Source organism: Onychostruthus taczanowskii, unplaced genomic scaffold, assembly GCF_017590055.1.
Source record: "Onychostruthus taczanowskii isolate IOZ18803 unplaced genomic scaffold, ASM1759005v1 scaffold13, whole genome shotgun sequence".
NCBI classification, from domain to species: Eukaryota; Metazoa; Chordata; class Aves; order Passeriformes; family Passeridae; genus Onychostruthus; species Onychostruthus taczanowskii.
In genome coordinates, this window is record NW_024498462.1 from 12,032,601 (window position 1) to 12,054,305 (window position 21,705).

General features: G+C 39.3%; 1 protein-coding gene across 3 annotated transcripts in view; it reads left to right on the forward strand.

Moving 5' to 3' along the window:
- The window catches only part of DACH2 (dachshund family transcription factor 2), a 245,347-nt gene that overhangs the window by 139,647 nt on the left and 83,995 nt on the right, over positions 1-21,705 (forward strand). For all 3 annotated transcript variants that reach the window (XM_041396690.1, XM_041396692.1, XM_041396691.1), the window contains exon 3: positions 21,249-21,380. In XM_041396690.1, the coding sequence (XP_041252624.1) occupies positions 21,249-21,380 (132 nt within the window). The remainder of the gene's footprint in view (positions 1-21,248; positions 21,381-21,705) is intronic.

The following is a 21,705-nucleotide window of genomic DNA, read 5'->3' on the forward strand; positions in this document are numbered from 1 at the left end:
GTACAGGGAGCAAACAGGGCTTGTGTCATTTGAAGTGAAACACAAATTTGAAATACCACACCGGGATCATAAATGCAGGGTGGCTCTTTTGGCCTCCATTATAATGCAATCTGTTTTCCTTCCATTTCTCTTTTTGTGAGGTTAAAACCAAAGATCAGATTTTAAAAAAATATATACACATACATATATATATATATACATACATATCTATATAGATACACACACATATATATGCATACAGAAATGTGTATGCAAATATTAGTTTGTACAAGTGTCATTATAACTGTATAGATACACACACACACATATATATGCATACAGAAATGTGTATGCAAATATTAGTTTGTACAAGTGTCATTATAAATATTCTTGTTTGACCCTAACGTGGTATTTTCTGATATTAATTTTGATTTCCTCTTGAGCAAAATGGCAGTTTGTCTACTTGATATTTAAGTATTGCCAGGTTTGCTTTCTGACTGTTGAGCCTCCCTGGTTTGTTTGCATGATGTGTTCTTAGAACTTTTCCATTGTCACTGATTTAGGGATGTCACAGTAAGGGTAATCACAAGTTAGTGCACTGCAATCTCAACTCAAATATATGGAATTAAATTATCTATTTTGTCATGTAAATATTCATACTTGAAATAAAAAAAAATACGTGGTGTTATTTTAACACAGGGGTTATTAACAAAGGGTGAGTTTGATTTTCTGCTGCCACCTAAAACACTTGTTTACCTTATTTATGTGCTTCAGAAACTTCCTTCTGGGAAAGGAAAATAAATGCCTGGGGCATGCTCACTGGATAGCATTTGCTAGCAAATACATCTGAAGTTGCAATTGTAGGGATTTTTTAATTGTTCTAAGCAGAGGAAGGGTTAACTTTGGGAGCTAACTTTGGGAAGATAGAGCAGAGGTTCTGGGTCTGTGCTCTCCTGTCATGGGGCAGTGTCAGAGCTGGTGACAAAGATCAGGACAGTGGCTGCAGTGATGGCTCAGTGCAGGGATAGTGTTCTTTCCCACGTGTTCCACAAAAAAAATCTGCATTTTCTTGGTGTAAACAGACAGATGTTTAGAAGTGAGTTAGTGCTTTTAGCACAGGTGAGATCTGGTAGAACACTCTCCATGCTCTGGTTTTTTTTTTTATTGCTCATTAGCTAAACCAATGTGTTTTTTCTGCATCAGTGTGGTTCTTCCTTCTTTGTAATATGAATAGTTTTGCCTGCTTTCAGTGCTGATTTTTAGTTTGACTGAGTAACCAGCCCAAGGAGAGCTGGGCAGCAGCACAGCTGGCTGGGAGGGATGGTGACCACTGCAGCTCCCTGGGCTGGAATCTCCATCCTTGCACATCCCCAGACCCACCTGGACTCTGTCCTGGGAAATCTGCTCCCGGTGACTCTTTCTCAAAGGGGAGGGTTGGGCTTACGTGGTCTCCAGAGGTCCTGTCCAGCCTCAGCCATTCAGTGGATTTCTTGTGTATTTTCTCCTTAATCTAGTGGTAATTTATCATTTTAAGGTTTCTTTCAGGCTTTTTCCAACAAACAAGGTATGAGCTGTTCACTGAAAGAAACAGGAGAGGGGAGTAGACTGAACGTGAGAATTCGGAATTTTTTATTTCTGATAGAAGAATTCATAGGAGAAGCTGTTGGTGTCTGTATATTTAAATTCTGGTACACATTCCCACTTCAGTTATTTATGTACTTAACAACAATAAGTTTTACCAACTTTAAACTTAATTTACAGTTGAGTTGGGAAGGATTTTTTAAAAATTGTTGTTGTTAAACAAATCTTCAGTACAATAAATAATCTTGACTGCAAAGGACTTTCGTTCTTGCTGTTAGAAGTCATCCATAATCCATATTTTGTCTATATACAAAATCTCTAATATGAGTGAAGCGATGCTTAAAATTCTGTAGGTCAAGGATTGAAACCCAATCATCTCCAAGTAGATCTGGCTGGAAATGAATCAGCACAGCTCATCAGCTGCTCACAGCCTGGCTAATGCAGTCCTGGGTCTGCACTGCCATCCCTGTGGCCACGCTCTCAGAGCCACAGCAGGGCTGGGGCAGGCTCACAGCTGAATTAACATCCAAATTCTGCAGGTCAGGGAACTGCTCTGGAACTGGGCTGAGGTGTTCTAACAGCCAGAGAAAGTCTGAGATTTAAATACGATTTCACAGTTGAATAATTTGTATTTTTTTTTTATTTCGTTGCACTTGACAATCGAAGGAAAAACATTCAAGCAATGTTTGAAAACAGCTCAGTTTGGTATTGTCATTGCCTGCTCTTCAAATACATCTGCAAGGTTATTGTTATGAAAAGTTATATATAAATCAGTGCCATATTCTCAGTCACTACAATGAATTCTCTAGAAACAGAATTTATTCTTGTTTAGTATTTAGATTTTCACCTGGAGTGTGTGGGTGTCATTGTGGGGGGCTGAGCCTTGTGTGTCTCAGGATGGAGCACTGCGTGAGGAGGTTTCTCCCACTCCATGTGGAGATGACCTGAACAGTTCTGTGACCTCAGCAGTGCAGAGTTCACAGATTACAGAATCACAGAATAATTGGGGGGGTGCAATGGGCTGGCACCAGAAAGTTGCTCTGGTCATGAGGCACAGTGAAATTTTTAATACATTTTATACAAACCAGCCATTAGGATGCAGGTTTAAACCTTCTTGCTTGCTCTGTGTTTTTTTTTGAGAAATATGTTTGTGGGGGACATGTGCAACTAAACAAACCATTAGAATAATTTTTCTTAAAACGTTTATATTTCACCAAAGCATTAAAACCCCAGAATAACTGTGTACATAATTATTGAGGCATTCTATTTTCACCCATGGTACACAAATGATGCCATATTCTAAGGAATAATTCTGAGTCTCCTACAAGGAATTTTACACTCTGTGGGGTAAATCTGCAGTGCAAGGGCAGCCTGTGGGCCTGGATTGCTCATGGGCTGCATGGGATTGTTCACTGTTCATGCTGGCCATGTGTGAAACCCTTCTGTGTCTGGAAATACACAGGGCTGGGAAATTCCACCTGGGAGAAGCCTGCACTTCCAGCTGAGCTCCATCAGTACCTGAGGAGCACAGCCAGGCCCAGCTCAGGGATTCAGCTGATGGAGAATTCATCCCACACCCAGCAAATGCTCCCAGCATTTATTTATTTATTTATTCATTCATGCTGTTCAAAAATGACCTTTTTGCTTTCCCGTTCGTGTTAAACTTTCTGCCTACTGCTGCAAATCCTTTGAACTTTATTTCTGTGGTCAAGCACTTGCCATTTTTCTTTCACCTGTTGCCTTTTTTCCTGCCTTGACCCCGAGTGCAGCAGCTGGAGCCGGTGACCGGGAACGGGCAGGTCCCCAACAGGGACAGGAGTGACATCAGTGATGTGGCAGCAGCACAGATTTGCTGTGGAGGTGCTGTGCAGGCAGCAGGGCAGGGATTTGGGATTTGGGGAGGAGGTTTGCAGGCTCAGGGAGAGCTGGGTGATGCAGTCCATGGCTTAGGCACAGCTGCAGCTCACCTTTGCAGCCGTGTGACCTGTCAGCACATCTGTTAGCACAAGTCATTTATTTTCTTCTCCTGGTTTTGTCTGGCCTTTCAGACAACTTCCATTATGCTAATGTAATTAATAGATATTCTAAAAAGCAGGATTAGGGCAGTTCAGCTTTGCTTTTTCCCTTTTCTTTCCCATGCTGCCACTACACATTTCAGTGCTAATGCTAAAAGAACCTGCTTTTCTGCAATTCTTTCTGGAAGGGCTTTCCTGCATTTCTCTGCCTCATTGACTCTCCATCTCATTTAAAAATCTTTGCTGAAGATACATCTTTTTCCCCTTGCATGACCCTCATAATTTTTTTCTCTCTCTGCTGTTATTTTAGTATGTAATTTTACTTTTAAACTAGCTGATGGCCCTTCGTTGGAGAAGGGGCAATCAATAAATTATGTGCTGATTGTGTATATTCTTCATCATATTCTTGGATTTCATTGTCCAGACCATAGTAGTTGATATGTATTTTTGTTATACTTTTTCACCTTCTTTTGGGTATAGTTGTTCTTGGCTTTTAATGATTGAAAGAAAATTAGGTCTTTTTCCATCATGAAAAAGAAAGAATGAAAGAATGAATCTCCACCTGCTAAATATCATTTATATCAATCAATGGCCTTGCTGAGGAAATAAAAGCTTGAGCCATGGGTTGAGCAAAGTGAATGATTTTACTGAATAATTTTCAGTTCATGTCACTAAATTATCAACCAGCAGCTTTTAGAGGTAATAAATTTCAATGAAAAACTCACCAAGAACTTGTGAAATACTTACTTTTGTGATAACAAACTGTTTTGGGAGGCACTTCTGTAACAGGTTTAACGAGAGAAGTTTTTGAGACTCACCTTGATCCTTCTCACAAGGTGTCAAGGGGATTTTGGCAACTTTTTCTACAATTAGTCAGTAGTAGCAAGTTTGCAAGAGTGAGGTTTAGAGAAAGAAGATCCCACCTGGGGTAAATATGGTCAGTTCTGGCAATGCAGCAGTGTGAGTATGGGTGCAGGTAATTAAGCAGAAATAATGTCATCCTTTGCTCTCAAATATACACAGGTGTTTCTTGTAGATCAGTTCTGTGGTCTCATTACATGCTAATTAAGAAAAAAAGATAGGACTGAGCAACTTGTGTCAATTTAGATCATTTTCTGCCCATGAAACCAGCTTTTTTGGCAGCAGCTGTGTTGCTTCAAAGAAATTATTGGAACACTTGTGTTTAGAAAAGTCTTACTGTTGTTTTATGGAGTTTTAAAAATTAATTCAAGTATTTCTGTAAGATATCCCTGTGTGAGTTACCTTCCCAGCTCTCAGGAATGGTTGGTGCTGGCACTTCATGCTGTTACTGGATAACTAAATTGCAATATGTAAAAGAGCAGGAACATATTCTTAGGTCATCTCAAAGCATGAATCCAATCTCATAAAGATTTTCATTATGGTTTGAGGGATGGGATGTGCATCTTACTCATTTGCTCACACAGACCCTTGCTGCTGACCCATTCATCAAATGCACCAGTGCAGGCCAACAGGAATGAGCTCTCCAAGAAAGATAAAGAGCAGAAATCTCAAAGGAAAGACATTGTTCTTTGTACCAGTTCACCTCATCTGCCATCACCTGTAATTGAGATTATCCAGCTTCCATCTGCCCCTGTACCAAGGTGCTGTGTGGGGAAAAAGGGGAAAAAGAGGAGACATAGAGTTCATAAAACAAAATCAGGGGAATTCCAAGTGCTGAGTTAAGACAGGGCTGGAATATTATTTAGAAGCCTTTCAGCTATTTCAGTTTAATAATTGCTGAAAAAAAAGAGCAAGCAATAACACATTGTTGGCAAGAGAATGTCAGCCAGCCAAAAACAATCACAAAGAGAGACTACCTTGCACTCTGAAAATGCTGATTGCACTTTCTGTGAAGCCAGCAGCAAAAATATGCTTGTTTTATTTCTTACTTTTGGTAAACAACTTAATTAATTAATCTCTCATTGGCTAATGCTGTGCCTGCAGTGTTGCAGATGAATGTTCAACTATCACGGCTCCCAAAACTTGGAAGCTGACACTCAATTTTGTAAATGTAACCCAGCAAGAAGTTATGATGCCTTTTCAAACTCCTTAGCAAATTAAAAGGGCAGTTCTTAGAGCAGTGGACATTATTTACTACCATTTAAATATCCTCAGCAGTGAATTGTTTCATGAAATGTGTCAGAGTGAGTTGGTACCAGTAACCTGTGTCACTCTGGCTGGGCCAGGAATCTTTGACATGAAGCTCCTGCTTCAAAGATTCCATTCCTGGTGAAACAGCAATTATCTTATTGCAGTTTGGAAATAGAGCTGGTCCCTCTGCTGGAATTCCAGTAGAGTTTGGTGAGGAATGTCTCTGGGTGAGCTGGGTACTGCCTTGTCTGTGCATCAGGTTTGTAGAAGTGCCCAGTTCCTGAGCTCTGCTTCTTTGTGATTATTTACTTAGTCACTGCTTTCAAGATACATGACAACTTCTATTGCTTTTTTTCTTTTTTAAAAGTATTGACATGAGACATCCTGCTGAAGCTGGTTTCATTTCTCTCTAGGAGATCATGGGTAAGCAAGGAAAGGGAACCAAGCTGCTGTTGCTGCAGCAGTGCTGCTCTCAAAATTTAGTTTAAACTATCCCAAAGTGTCTTCAACTTGGTAATAATACAGTTTCGCAAACTCCTAAAAGTGAATAGCCAAAATATTTATTTTAATGAGTATTTTTATTAAACTAGACAGAATTATTACTGCCACAGATTAAAGACCTATAATGTGACTTTAATACTGTTATTAGATGTTAATGTCTTAGGAAAGCACTTTGAAGATGAAATAGTTCTCATTTACTTTCCCCCATAATTAATTCTAATGTGTCAGGGGACAGCACATCTTTGCATTTTTGCCTCCTGTCTGGTTTGGCCAAAAAGGAAATACAAGAATCTGAAACACTTATGCACCTGTGAGTGAGTGAAACTGGGAGTTGTGAGTAAATCCAGTAGAAATCCAGTTGTACAGATTTCCTTCTTAATTTTCTGTTTTCACTGCGTAAAGCAAGAACTGGCAGTAGGTTGTCCAGTTTCCAGGGTTTCTGGTAGGAATTATTCATAATAGATTTGTTATTTCTACAGTTTAAAACACCATTTCATCCCATCATTGGTGGTGTTATGCTCATCTTATTAGGAGTTCTTTCAGGAAGGGAAGAATAACTCATTTCCTGCTGGGAGTTGGTTTTCTGCACTTACAACTGGAGACTAAATATTTTTGTTCAAGGACAAAAATGTTTAATCATCCAGACAAGAGTAAAACAATGATGTCTTCAGTAAACGTGGCTGCCCTTGCCTGTGTCTGCAGGGTCTGGGGGAGTGGGGACCCCTGTGCCCCTCCAGGGCTGGGCTTTGCTCCTGCTGCACCTTCCTGTGCTCCTGCTTTTCACTGGGAAATTTCCACAGTCAACAAGAAAACAAAAGAAAACCTCGCCGTGATCATTTTCGGTCTCTGGCTGTTATTTTGTAAAAGGTGCAGTTATTGATGTCTCTGTACCAGATGGTGTGATCCCATGATGCCTCTTATAAAATGTGATATATAAGCATATACCTCAATAGTTCAGGGTTTGTAATATAAATCAGTCTTATGATATCCTCCACAGGCTGGTCCTTTTATATTCCTGCTAAGAACCAAATTAATCAAGCACTATTTTGCTCTGATTTTTGCTTTGTAGTCTTTGGGTTTTTATTTGACAGAAGTTAATTTTTATCCATAAATATACTCTTGTTTTTTAAAAAATTCCTTTTCCTGCACAGAACCAGACACAAAAGATTATGAAGCATTTATTAATTTCATTGTTTAAGAAGCACAATATTTTGAAACTTGAGCCTACCAGCAGAACAGTTGGAAGACTGAAGATACATCTTCATTTACCATACATCTGAATACCTTGAATAGCATTCTACTAATTGGTTTGATTGCAATTTTTTTTTCCTGTCCTTTAGCACATTTTTCTTGAGCTTCTTTGGAAATACCAGTAACCACAAATTCCACAGTTTAATCTTTAGACAGGTAATTTTATTTGGGAAATGTGTAAAAAGCAAGATTCAGATTTGTGTTGCTGGACAATGAAATGGACAAGACCCAGACCTGCTTTGGTGATGCCTAAATGTGTTCTATAATTATTGTTGTAGGGTTTTGTGTCCTTTGAGGGATATGCAGAATAGCAAATGTTCAGCTGCTAAAACAAAGGAAGTTTTTATTGAACTTTCATGGGCTTCATATCTTAAGGGTAGAGAAATGAAAATACTGCTGGCTTCAAGAAGAATCAAAAATTTTCGGTGCCTGGAGAAATAAAACTGAGGAGAAACAGGAATTCCACACTGGGTGTTGATCACGAACAAGAGTGGAATATATTTACTTATTTATCTATACACATTATATATAATGAAACCCCCTCCATGTGGGGTGGATAGCAGCCTAGCTAAAATTAAGTTTATACCTAAGCTAATATCCAGCTTGCTTCCATCCTTGTTTTCTGTCCTTGAAAACAGGGTATTTTAACACTGATGAACAGCTCTTCTGTGTTGGTGTGAAGTCGAGTTGTTTTAGATTTGTATTATTTTTCTGTCAGTCATTTGCCCTTCTGGTTTGAGGCAGGGAGTTTTAAGCATCGGGTTTGTGGGTGGGTCAGTGCTGGCTGGCGCTGGAGGCTGGCTGGGATCTGAAGATGAGGCTGTAATTTTTCGGGTGACAGTGAACTGAGGTGCAGAGGAACGAACCAGGTTTATTTGTGACGTGTGGTGAGGTCCTGCAGGTAGGTTTGGTGAATAAAGGTGCATTTTTGTAATATCTGGGAGTGCCGTAGCCGAAATGTTGCTGGGTGCAGGTGTTCTGTGCCTGGGAGGGTCAGAGCTCAGCTGGGTGGGGTTTCTGCCCTGCAGAGATCTCGGTGTCCAGGTGGGCTCAGCAAATCACTTCTTGCCTCAGCAGCAGAATTGTGGTACAGAAAGTAATAAATAACAGCAAAAGGTGTAACAGGCCATGTCCTTCTAAAACAAAAGAGAGGAAAGTTTGAGATATTTTCCCTTTTTAAGAACTAATGAGTATAAAGAAAGAAAGAACCTGGGTGTGGTTAAATTTGTGGCTGGAGGTGGGAGAGCAAATAGCCAAGGTGCCTTTGGGGTGGGCTTCAAGTGGCCCTGGAGAGAGGCAGTGAGAGGAATGTGGGGGAGAATCCCCTCTTCCTTCCCTACTTTGCTTTTAGGGCTTCTGGTTTGGTGTGTCACATTTCATGATGATAAATACCTGACTTTGTGTCTTTAGAAATATCTCAGCTTCTTTATCAGCTCCTTGTCGCTGCTGTAATACAGTGATAGAATAATTTGAAAGGAAGAGCAGGAAATTGTTCCCTTTATATAATTTCTGTAGAGCTTCTGAGGACAAATGTTTGCATAACTCAGATTCAATAATTTTTATTGTGATACAGTTTGTGGTATAAATCATTAATTTTCATCAAAAACTAAAAAGGCAGTTTTGAACCCTGGGGTTGGGGCATTTCCTGCCATCACTGATTTTTTTATCAGGGCTCATGGAACTCCTTTGGAAAGTTTGTAGCCTACCAAGTGGTTTAGAGGTTTCTGCAGTTCTTCTGGTGGCTAATGATAATTAATTTTTTCTAGCAATAGTAATGATTTTAAGCATATTGCTTTCATGAGTGTTATTTCATCTTTTTTCTTAATTAAGCAAGTTGTCTTCAGTTAGCAAACACCATTACTGCTGACAAATTTGAAAGTAATCGTTTGCAGATTGTAATCCATTCCTCTCTTACTTCTGTTTAGTTACAAGTGTGGATGTCTCCAAGAACTGTGAAATAATTTGGGAAAAGGGTCTGAATTGCACTCTGGGTTAGGGACACAGTTGCTTCTTTGAATTGAGTATTCCAATTCCTTTTCTTAGTGCTCTGTACTTTCACCTGTAATTTCTTACTAGAAGTACCAGTGGTTCTGATTTTACAGCACCAGTGGATGGTAACTCTTAAATTGGCCTAAAATTAGGAAAATATCTTATTAAAATTGTTTATATACCTCTAGCCTTAACAACAAGTTAAGTATTTGGAATTGACCTGACATCATTCCAGTAAGAAAAAAATCTGGTCAGATACTTCAGATGTTTTTCCAAAAGCTGGTACATGTTAAAGTCTTACCAAACTATTGAAACCTTCAACCAATTCATTTTAGTCAGATAGGGCCTAAAGTTGAAGTATTTTATAAAAGCTAAACAATGCCAAATGCATCTGGCTGAGATCAAAACCCAAATCTATTTGTTCTCTTTCATCTTCAATGTTCCATTTCCTAGGAGTGTGACCTTAGTCAAACATCTATTAAAGTTAGCTTTTGATCTTACTCCCTTTACAAAAAAAAAAAAAAAAAAAAAAAAAAAAAAAAGGAAAAAAAGTCAATCTTTAGAATTTTTTTCCAGAGACAATCACAGTATTGTGTTTTAATGTTCCAGTAGCGTGTGAGTAAATAGGATTCTCTGATGTATGTGATAGAGCAGTGGCTAAATGGGACAATCATTTTTGTGTCAGAGACAAGAATCAAAAGGCAGCATTCTTCAGAAGCTGTTAACTGGAAAAATCCCCCCAGGTCAGTGGAAACAGGTTAACTGGTCAATGTGCTGCATTTCTGGGGCCTTTGATGGAAATGCCTTGTAATTTGATAACAGGTAGCTGTTCATTTGTAATACAATTTTCTCTTCACCAGTCAAAGCTGCCTAGTGATTAATCAGTAAAGGGGTTAATTTTCTTCTCAAGTATGAGCAGTTTGGTGGCTTTTTGAAAGAAGTAAGGACAAATTATTTATTTCCTGGAGAGAATATAAATAAGTTTCTTGGTCATCTTTAAGTTCCTTCACATTAGGGGAGTCTGTGTCACATCCATCCACAGCCCAAGGGAAGTGAGTAGGTTTTCTTAAGTACATACCAGTTCCTAAACATATGCAGGGGAATAAAATTACAGTCAGGATTTCTGTTTAGCATACTGAGCTGCTCAGATACTAATTGATAAATGTCTGTTAGATCTATTCTTATCAATGTAGTGCTACTGTTAGGGAAATGTCAATTAAAGGATATAGTAGATAAATACTGAAAAGATTTATTTCAAAGGAATAACTATAGAAGAAGCAGTATTTCTCTTTTTAATAAACTTCAGAATTGACAGATGTTTTGCATGTTAAGCTTCTAAAACCAGAGTGCTTACTGGGAATACACGGGAATATTTCCTGGATAACTTTATAATAATTAATTTAGCAATGTGGGAAATGCCTTACAGTAGATTTAAACCTCTCAACTCTAAACAGCTGCAAAAAGTACAGTATTAGTATTGAGAAATGGTTGAGGACTGCAGAGTGCAATAGTTGTAAAAGGAATGCTTGCAAGGGGTTAGTTATATAATGTAGAATTCTGGAAAAGCAGGATGAAAGATACCTGCAGTATTTTAGTGAATTTAATAAAAATATCTCAGTACATCTTGGACATCATTTATATTAAATGCAGCTTTATTTTTAAAGTAAATTTATTTAATTTCAATTTTAAAAATCCTGAGAATCTATTTTAAAATCTGAACATACTTTGACTACGGAAATAATTGCACAAAACCTGAGCTAAAAATGTTTGTTGCCATAGTTCTAGAAGAAATGAAACAGCTATACTGGTGCAAACTCAGGAGTGAAGACCAGTAGAGTTCGTATGTAAAGATTTGCAAGGGCAAAGAGAATATTTGCATAATTTTAGATTACTCAGTGTTTCAATTCAGTAACTAAATTATTCCTCTCCTCCTCGAGCCTGCATTTGGCTTGGAAGCTGGAAGTTAATTCAGCTTGACCAATGAGTAGAGACACATCCTTTAAGATTTTAAAAATGGTGTAGTTCATCTTCTACGTGTTATTTTTATTCACCACCTGGAACAAGAAAATAAGCTTCCAGTCAGTGTCTCAGCTTTGAAAAATGTTCTTTACCTTGCACAGCGTAAAATGGAAATAGCTATTCTGGCATAACTTCATAAACAAAGGTGATATTAACCTATTGGGACTAAATTACTTGTCTCCCGTGTTATTTGTGCAAGTAAATGTGCATGAATAAGCTTCAGCAAAGTTGTAGGAAAGTAACTTAAAAACAGAGAATGATCAGAAGTAAAAAAAATGCTGAAGAAAAGCAAGTAAAGGTACCCACTCCTCTATAATCACATTCCTCACGCTCTGGCAGAGGGATCAATAGTCATTCATTCATGCCCCTGAGGAAAACAGGGCTCTTTTGTTTCTTTACCTGTGCTCTGAACATTCCCTGGAGTTAAACCTGGTCCTGCAGCCTGTGGGCAGCCTCCTCATTTTCCCCGTGCAGTTTGGGGCTGCACAAATCCATCACCCTCTCACAGAGGAGCCCAGAGCACCAGCGCAGCTCTGGGAGGTGCCTGGGCAGCTCCTGCCACAGGAATTTCTGTGCCGGTTGGAACATTGCATGGGAGCTTGTCCTCCCTCAGGTTTATTGTCCTTTGGATTGTCCAGACCCTGCTGGAACTGAAAGGAACTCATCCAGAACATCTCATTTCCTTCTTCCAGAGGAGAAGCTCGTGGTTCACACCCTGAGTGCCAGGGTACCACGGGGTCCTTCTTGCCACAGGCAGCACTGGTGGAAGGGATTTGGTGGCAAACCTGCATTCCTGAGCACTGTGTGGAGATCAGGCTGTGACTGCTTTGGGAGAATGTGGTTTTCCATTCCCTGAAATGGGAAACAAACCAGAAACTCAACAGGCTTGTTGAGCCAAAGGTGTATAAAATCATAATATGGCAGTAGGTGGAGTCCTCATTTGAAGAGGTAGAGGTCCCTGCTCCCCCAAATGTTATTTTATTTTACATTGAGCAATTAATGGAGTATTCATTTTGGGATTGGCTATTCCAGGAAGATTACATTTGTGCACTACATTCTACATATTTTGTCTGATTACAGTAAGTGTAAATGTGATAGGTTCTGCTTGAAGCTGGAGATCCCCTAATGCCATGCCCAAATATTTTTCACTGTGAGTAAGTTGTGGGTTTTCAAATGATCTTAAAGCATGAATATTTTGCTTTAATTCAACAGCCAGAATTGCAGAGTGGTTATAGGTCTCAGAACAGCATTCCTGGAATTTCTGTTCCTAAGTGATGCTGCTTTCAAACTTGAATCTTTTGAGGTTGTGCTAATTAAATGCCATTTGGAGAGGAGTGTCTGGGTTCTCTCTTTTCATTGCTTAGATTACTGTGCTTCAAATAAGCATAATATTTTTGTGGGTTTTATGAAGTGGCCACAGATTTCTCAGCCTTAAGTGACCAAGAGTTTGTGTGATCAGAGCATTCTGTTTGTGTTTTGGCAGAGTCCTGAAAATGGTTGATTTGGAAGCAGCAGCATGTAGGGGATGACTCTGCAAATTTGCAAACCATACTTTGACAATGCAGTTTCTACCAGCAGTGCTGAGCCTGGCAGTGTGTTGAGGTTTTTTTGTGAAATATTTTAGCATGATGAATTTATGGAACTCACCATTCACTTAAAATCCTTGAAATACACCATTTTAAAAGTGTGGATTGAGACAGCTGGGATGTAGCTGCCATGTGTCATCTGATACAAAACAAATATTTGTATGGTATTTTCCTGTCACAAGTAGGAAGTAGCTTGAAATCACTCACAAAGATATCCTTATTCCCAGAAGACCTTCCAGCCCAATTAATTTTACAAACTCAAGAGATTTGTGCCAGCTCCAGATAAGCTTTCAGACTGTTTGGTACTTATCTGAAAGCCCTTCCAAAAACTTCTGCCATTTCCCTTCTCTCTTTACTGCTTATGGACAGGTGCTTGAAGCTCACAGAAACTGATGTAATGGGAAAGGAATAAATGTGGAGAAAAAAGAAACAACAGCAAATTCTGATTTCACATGGCAGCACTTGCACCATGGCAGACTTCTATGATTATAGAGGGGTAACAGAATGTGCATGATCAGTATGAGGACTGTGAGGTTTAATATATTGATAACATAATTTTAGGTTCCCAGGAACCCAAGAATATTCTAAAATGGATTACAAAGTCCTCCAGTCAGAAGCAGATGCTGTTGGTAACCGCCATTCTTTCCTGTGACTTCTGAATGTTTAGCACTTTGGAGTTAATATTTTTTTCCTGTAAATGGAATTTATGTGGAATTTATTAAATTATCAGGGAGGTAATTTAACACATTTCTGGTTTAATTTTTAATTTTTTTAAGTTCTTATCTCATAGAATTGCAGTCTTTATTCTGTGACAGCATTATGAAAGCATAAGCAGATAGTTTGAGAGTTTGGGTGATTATGAGCATTAACTTAGTGAAATCAGAGTCCTTGTGCATAAATTTGTCACTCACTTGATGTTTGAAAACACTGCTTAAATACATTCCATATTATAAGTTTCCATTTTCTGTCAAAAAGTTTCAATGACATGACTAAAATTGCATCGGGTCTTCCCTGAAGAATGTAGAAGTTATCAAGGGGTTGTGATTTTTTCAGTGATAATTCAGTGGCTGCTGTGTCTGGTGTGTGCTTCCATCTTCTGAAAGCTGTACATCCAAAGTGGGGTGGTCAGTCAATCAAATATACAGAAGAAGGTAAAGGTCACAGTAGTGCAGAATACTAAAAGTATTACGCATTAGAGCCTTGACAAATCATTCTCATGACAGTGATTGTAAAAAAGAGCAGAAAATGTCACAAAATTAATCAATTCTCATGAGACCCACTGTAAGAATTATGGGAAAAAAAAGCAATGTAACCCTCTCAGTGCTTTCTGAAGTTCTGATTTTCCTGTTTCCCTCCAAGAGGGAAAGCTGCAGTTCAGTTTCACATGAGATGCAGGTGCCTTTTTGGATAGGAAGTCAACTGTGAAATACACAGCTGGGTTTGCTGTGCATCAGCTTGAACAGGAGTGCTCCTCTTACTAGATCTAGGCACAAATTTGGGATTAAAATTTCTGTGTGCTTCTAACTGAGCCCCTTGGGTCTAGAGGGGAAATCTGACAGCTCTTGGGTCATCATCTCCCCATGTGGATGGAGGATAGAAAATATCCTAGTTACTTGATGGAGAATGTTCACATTAAAATTGTTTCCAGTCTTTCAGAGGGATGTCAGGGAGGACAAGATCAGGACAGAGGTTATGAGTGGGGTGAGAAACTTAAATAATAGAGACAGACATGGGATGAAAGCATCTGGAACTCTTCCCATGTTTAAAGCAGACCCCTAGATTTGTAAGAATCAGGGCTCTTGCTACTGTCTAAATGTGTGTGAAATTAGAGAGTGACAACCTGTTGCTTCTGTGAATTGTTCCACAGAGTAGCAGGGATGTTTTGATGTTTGGAGGTTTTAATCTTGTTTATGCTCATGTGAACTTTTGCATGAAATTGTATTTTAAAGTGAGGTGAGCGAGCACACCATGTTAAACAGAAATTACCAGGATTGCAAAATCAAGTAGTCAGAAACATTTGTGCAATGCTCATTCTAATCCCTTGAGCATTTGGCAAAGTCTTCAAATGACATTATCATTGTTTTCCCCAGCATCACTGCCTGGGTGGTGATGGAGCATCCATTGACCTGTGTGGGATGAAGGGACCTGTCTGTGGCTCTGTCCCCATCCAGCAGCTGCACAAGGGGAAGTTACCTGGGGAATATTTAGGGGCTGCACAAAAGCAGGGCATCAAGTTCCTCCAGAAAAGGCTGTGACATTTTCAAGATGACTGGAGCTTCTGTGTGAAAGATGAATTTCTCACAATTCCTGATAAATATGAGTAATACTTGTTTGGATTTTTTTTCCCCCTCAGTAGGATTCTTTTGCTGTAGTATAATGTTTTTGACATTTTGAAGTGGTGGTATTTAAAAATGTTAGGCCACTCAAAATTTTTTAAGTATTGTCTGAAATGTTTTGGTGAGGATCATCTTCAGTAGTTTCTAAATTTTTATGAACTCAAAGTGGTTAGAGAATCCAAGAATCCTGGATTGGTTTGGGAGAGACCTTAAAGGTCATCTCATTCCACCCCCTACCATGGGCAGGGACACCTTCCACTAGACCAGGTTGCTCCAAACCCTGTTAAGATAAATCAAGGAGTCTTCATTTTCTCCTTTGCCTTGATCATGCAGCATGATAAATCCAGAATTTCAAATGTTCTCCTTGAAAAAACCAGTTCTTGCTGTCATTTGTCAGTTTTCCTGTTGCAAAATTGGAAATAGCATATTTTTGAAATATGATTGCAATATCAGAACAACTGGCTGCAGGTGTAAGAACAGATGAAAGAAGCTCCAGTGTTGTGATGCATTTCTTGGCTCCGGGCTGCATTTCAGCTGGGCAGTGTCAGAGGGGTGTCCTGGATTTCAGCCTGGGCTCTGGGATGATGCTCCCACAGCCCAGCCCACCACAGAGCTCTCCAAAATCCATGCCCAGCCTGCAGTGCCCAGTTCCTCACCAGTTCCTCACTGGTTCCATCCTTGGTCTCTCGGCTGATGCACACTGAAGGATTATTGTGGCCATTCCCAGGGTGCCTTCACTGGCCACTGCAAACAGGACATGCACTGGAGCTGATGAACCTTCCTGCTGCTGCTGTTTGAGTGTGTTCACAAACATGGAAAACATCTGCAGGAACAAGACTTAGGAGTTTGGACCCATCTCCAAACTGCTTTAAGGCTTGGGCATTTTACTGTTCTTATCCAAGAATTCAGTTTCACTGTCCTTTGTCTATTGCTGGATTTAGCCTCCCTGTTTATCACTAAGCATGGATGATTTATTTCAGCTAGAGAAGCCTTCACTTCCCAGCCTGATTTAAAAATTAATTAATTAGTAAGATTTTTCAGGCATTCTGAAAATGTAAAGCATATTATATGTATTCACTTATTAATTTTAATTAAAGTGAGTGTTCATTTTCAGTCTTGGAAAGCCTAATTTGTTGGAGGTTTCAGGATTGTTTTCACTGTTGGCAATATGGTCTCTCACACTGACATTTCATAGTACGAGATATTTTATCATTGCTGTTTTAGCACAGCATGCTTGACCCATAGCAGCTTTGAATGCAAATAATAAACAAGCCAATGCACAATGCTTGACTGTTATACTGAAATAATATGGCACAGCTAAATTGGGTTTCATTTTTCCTTTTGAATATTATTAATTGCAATGTGTTGACTGTTAATTTAATTAAATGTTTTGTTTTAATATAAAACCATTTTTCAGTTCACTGACTCACCATTTCATTTAATTAATTGCAAACCTCAGGATTTGATTACTCATAGTTCTCCTTTAGTTAATTTACTTGTTCACAGTTTTGACAGAAAAGCTTTCAAACTAATATGAAGGAGAGGCACAGTCTGACTAATCAGGAAACTGGAAAAAAATAGCTGTAGCTGGAGTATGAGATTAGCAGACACTCAGGGTCACCTGAAAAGCTCAGAGCCCTTGTATTCACCATCAAAATCCAATTTTCAGTGACTGGGCAGTGGTTAAATGTGCAGGAGTCACTTGCACCCAAGACACCAGCAGAATGTAGTTGAGTTTTGGATTCTTAGCCAAACACCAGAAAGTATTTGCTAAGGGATAAATTGTGACATTACTGGGGGCAAGGGACACTGTGCCCTGTGCCCTGGTGCTGGGGGTGGGTCAGCGCTGCCCTGGGATGGGACACAGCACACAACCTGTGACCTTTGGGCTTGCAGGGAAAATGCTGCTTCTCCTGAAATAATTCCTGAGACTTCACTGAGGAATAACCTTCAGCAGTCTGTGATGGGATATGAGAGTAAACAATTAATGATCTGATGGGCTGCAGAATGGGCTGGAGGAGCCTCTCTGGGGCTCTCAGGCTCTGAGGTGACCCTGAGTGCCTGCTAATCCCATACTCCAGCACGGATTTTGGATCCAGACTCCAGTATGGAGTTTGGCCCTAGTTTGGATCCAGACTCTTCATTTGAAAATGGTTTGGTTCTTACGCCTGATCTGTCTGTCCAGAATGCAACTGCAGAGTTTTCCTCCAGTGCAACCTGTGCATGAAGAGTGTGGTTGGTGTGTCCTTGCAGGGTTATTTTGGTAAATATTTGGTTATTTATTACATGAATCCCTGTGCTGTGCAGCAGAACTCATCAGAGGGAGGGTGCAGGGTGTCCTGGCTGAGCTGGGCTCGCAGAAGGCAGATCACAGATGGCAGCTGGTGCTTCTGCCGTGCACACCAGGAGCTCCTGAGCAGCTGGGATCGGGTCCCTGTGCGCAGAACACAGCTCCCAGATTCCGTGTCTCTCTCAGAGATCCCACCAGGAGCTGCTCCCTGCCAGCCCAGGTAACTGGGGATGCTGGAGAGCACCAGCCCCACCAGGGGCTGTGGGCAGCCTTGCCAGGAAACCCTCCTGACTGCCCCAGACTGCTCCTGTGCTGTGGTGTTGTGAAGGATGTCCCTGTTTGACCACAAATGTCCACAGTTTATTTCCTGGGTGTTCCCTGACTGATGGCAGCTGGCAGGAGATAACTGAAGAAAGGGAAATTTAAAGTGTAAATGGGCAGGAAAAACCAGAAGCTTTGAAGTATGTAATCCAGCACGTGGGTTTTCCTAGCAATCCTTTTTTGTTTTTTTTTTTTTTAGGGGGAAGTAGAGAGATAGATGTAAACCTTACAGCAGTTCCCAGGACATTTTTCAAAGTGAGGTGCTCTAAGTGAGATTCTGCTGCTGATAATGATTCATCCAGGAGGATGGAAATGATTCTTCAGTTCTTTGTAGATCCTTAGATAAGTCAGTCAAAGAACTAACAGCTAACAGAAGTAACTAACAGCCCTCTTCTCCACAGCTAGCCCGAGCTGAGTCAATTATGGAAGAGTTTTATTAATAGTTAAATTAAATAATAGCTCCAGTGACATTAACCATGGTGGTACCTAATTGAAGATTGTGCCAATGCTGTCTGTTTTCTGAATCATTTCAATCAGCAGCACCCCCTTACTGCTGAACCCATTTGCTTTAGCCTCAATTTTATTATCTCTCAGGGATGCTGAAGAATTAGTACATTGTCTTTAAAGTGCCTCAGACAGAGTCTGTGACTTTTAGTTCAAGTAAGAAATTCCATAGACTGGGGAGTAAGTGACTGAGGGAATAAAGACTTTGCAGACCCTGAGTTTGGGGATAATCCCAGCTCTGTATTTGGGTTTGTGCCTGGCTCTGCAGGACCTTGGTGCTTTCTGCTCTGGGGCTGTGCTTTACTCTTCAAACTTCACCTGCTGAAGTGGAGTGACTTTGGTGTGGCAGATGGCACAGCAGAGTTTTCTGATCCATCACTGTTTCTTGGCTGGTGTCCTTATGGCAGCTGTGTCTGGTTAGGGAGCTCAGAAATGCCTGACAATAATTACCTTTCATTTCTGCAGGCCGCATCGTGGTGATTTGGGGACTGTGTTTATTATTTTCTGTTTGTTCCGTGGTACCTTTCTGCCATCATTGCACTTCTGGTACAAGTCTTCAGTGGAAGGTTTTGGGAGATTTCTCTTTTTCTCTTTTTTTGTTTTGTTTTAATACAGCGCCCTGAATAATTTTTTTCTCTTGTCATTTCTCTGAACATTTTGCTAAAGATCTGAATTTTCTTCCATTCCCTATTTAGCTCCTTATAAATAGTTTCTTTACTGTTTTACGTATTTAATTAAATTTCATGGCTTCCAATCTATATCAAGAACCTGTATAAATACTGACCCTGAGAAAACACTGGAATATTGGTTTATCTATGCATCCCTGGGTACATACAAATGATAAAATGTTAGAATAAAAAACTCCATGTTCCAACACTCTATTTTTGTAACCATTAAAATGTATGTGAAATCTTTGCAAATGGATTAAAAATAGCAAGTGAAAAGGTGCCTGGAAATCTTGAAAACAGTCAATTCCTCAGAACTGTGATAATGCTTAGGTTTTTTTTACTTCCTAAAAATGATGTAAAACTCACTCAAAGAGCAATCCCACTTCCTTTCCCTAAGAAAAAAAAAAAAGTGAAAAAGTTTGCAGACTATTTCATCTTCTCCAGAAAGTGTGTGGAGAGTTTTATCATTGAAGATGTATTCTGTGATGGATTAAGTGAGAGTGTCTGAGATAAAAACAGGAGTTTAAACATCAGGATTTTATATCTGCTTGATGAAAAACCTGTAGCATTTGTAAAAGAACTTTAAAGGGTGTTTAAAAAAATTACAGCCTAGTGGTCTTTTGTGTGAAGTGAGAGCTGCATTAAATAACCTAAAAGACAAAAATATTGGTGATGATCAGAATATCTTTGCTGAACTTGACCAGATTGCTGCAGCCATGTGTGATAAAAGGTCCCTCTCCATGCAGTCCTGGATTGCTTCCTTTGCTAAATCTTTCTGAAATAATGAGAACTTTGTGCAGCCCTTCAGAGGAGCAGCAGAGCTAATCTGAATGTCAAATTCTTAGCAGCATTTAGAAGAGTGTTGTAATTTATGGATAGGGTGTGTAAATTATTAGTTCCCTTTAATCAGTATCTAAATCTCTCAGTAAGCAATGCTTTCCAGAAGCAGAGTATTTAAGTCTGGTTTGATGTATGATATTTTAGTGGGTTGCTAGAACAGGCACCAAAGCTAGAACAATCATGGGTTTTAAGAAATGCAATCAGTGATTTTGTGGAACTAGGTAGCAAATAATAAAAGCAAGTCCTGTACTGAAGGGAAGAATAAACCCATTTAATCCATAACTAAGCGAATAAACACTTGTACCTGTACAGATATTTTTGTTTTTGTGCCTGTATCTTTTGGATTTTCCTGCAAGAACCTCAGATTATTTTCAGTCTCATCTTGCCCAGAATAAAAGTAATTTGGTACTGTCTGGAAGAAAATCTGGTTCTTTATTTAGTGACCAAGCCAAAATGATAAGACTTAAAAACTTCACATTTAGGAAAAAAAGATTCTGGGAATCTAAATAATATTTTTAAAAAATCATCATAATTATGGTAATCTGTAGCCTGATGTTACTCTGCTTCTTCTCTTTTACTGCTGGAAATTAATTGGGTTTTAGTAATTTGAAAACCTTCTACCAATACTCCACTTAATTCTGGGAGTTTCTGCTGGTCTTAATGGTCTCTTAAAAGTGGGATTGATTCTGTAATTATCCAAATTGTGTTTTTCTACACTTTTCCAATGTAATGTTTTCATGTTGCAATAATATTACTCCAAACCAGCAAATTCCCAGAAGGACAAAAAATATTTGGATGCTTAATAGAACAATGAATGCTGTACTATTACATGTTAATTTGCTTTGAACTGTTGAAATTAAGGAATACTGTATTTCACTCTGCATGTGGAAATTTTGTTGCAGCTAAATAAGTCAAGCAGAAAGTGATCAAAGTGACAAGGTGATCAAAGTGACGGGAAATTATATTTAAAAGTATAATCAAAAGGGATACCATTAAATAAATATTTCTTTGTGCTGTACATGTTAAAAAGAAAAATAAACATGAAAGATTTTTTTTTTTTAATTCTTAGAACAGTGTATTGAAGTGGCTTGACTTTAAAACAAAGATGGTGTTCAGGGTTAGCATTACTTATCTGGACTAAGAATGGCCATTGAATTTATGGGATTTTGTCTTACTGAAAAGGAATGTTCTGTTCATACTTGCAGTGCCACATTGTACAATCTGACACTGCATATTATTTATTTGTATTTTTCCAGGTCTGACAGCAGCTGCCATGGCAGAGGCTATGAAGCTACAGAAGATGAAACTTATGGCCATGAACAGCCTTCATGGAAGTGGGAGTCAGAATGGAACAGAGTCAGAAAATGAAGAGCTCAATTCTAATGCAGGTAAGGGATGCTGTGCCCCTGAGCTGCCCCGGAGCTCTCAGCACCTGGATCTCAAATTCTTGGGCTCTTGTATTTTGTAAGCTTTGCCCTACCAGTGCTAAATCAAAACTAGTGCTCTCACTCCTCCATATTCCTCCAGTCACTAATTATTTGAAAAATACTGGTGAAGGACCATCATCATTAGGGTTGGACACAGATCTTTTAAAGTGCTCCCTAAATCCACCCGGAGTAACAACAGATTTCTCCATTGGCATTGACACTGTCTGGGGTTTACAGTAAATGATGGAAGGTTTCCAAAAGGTCAGGCTATGGGAACTCCTGAATT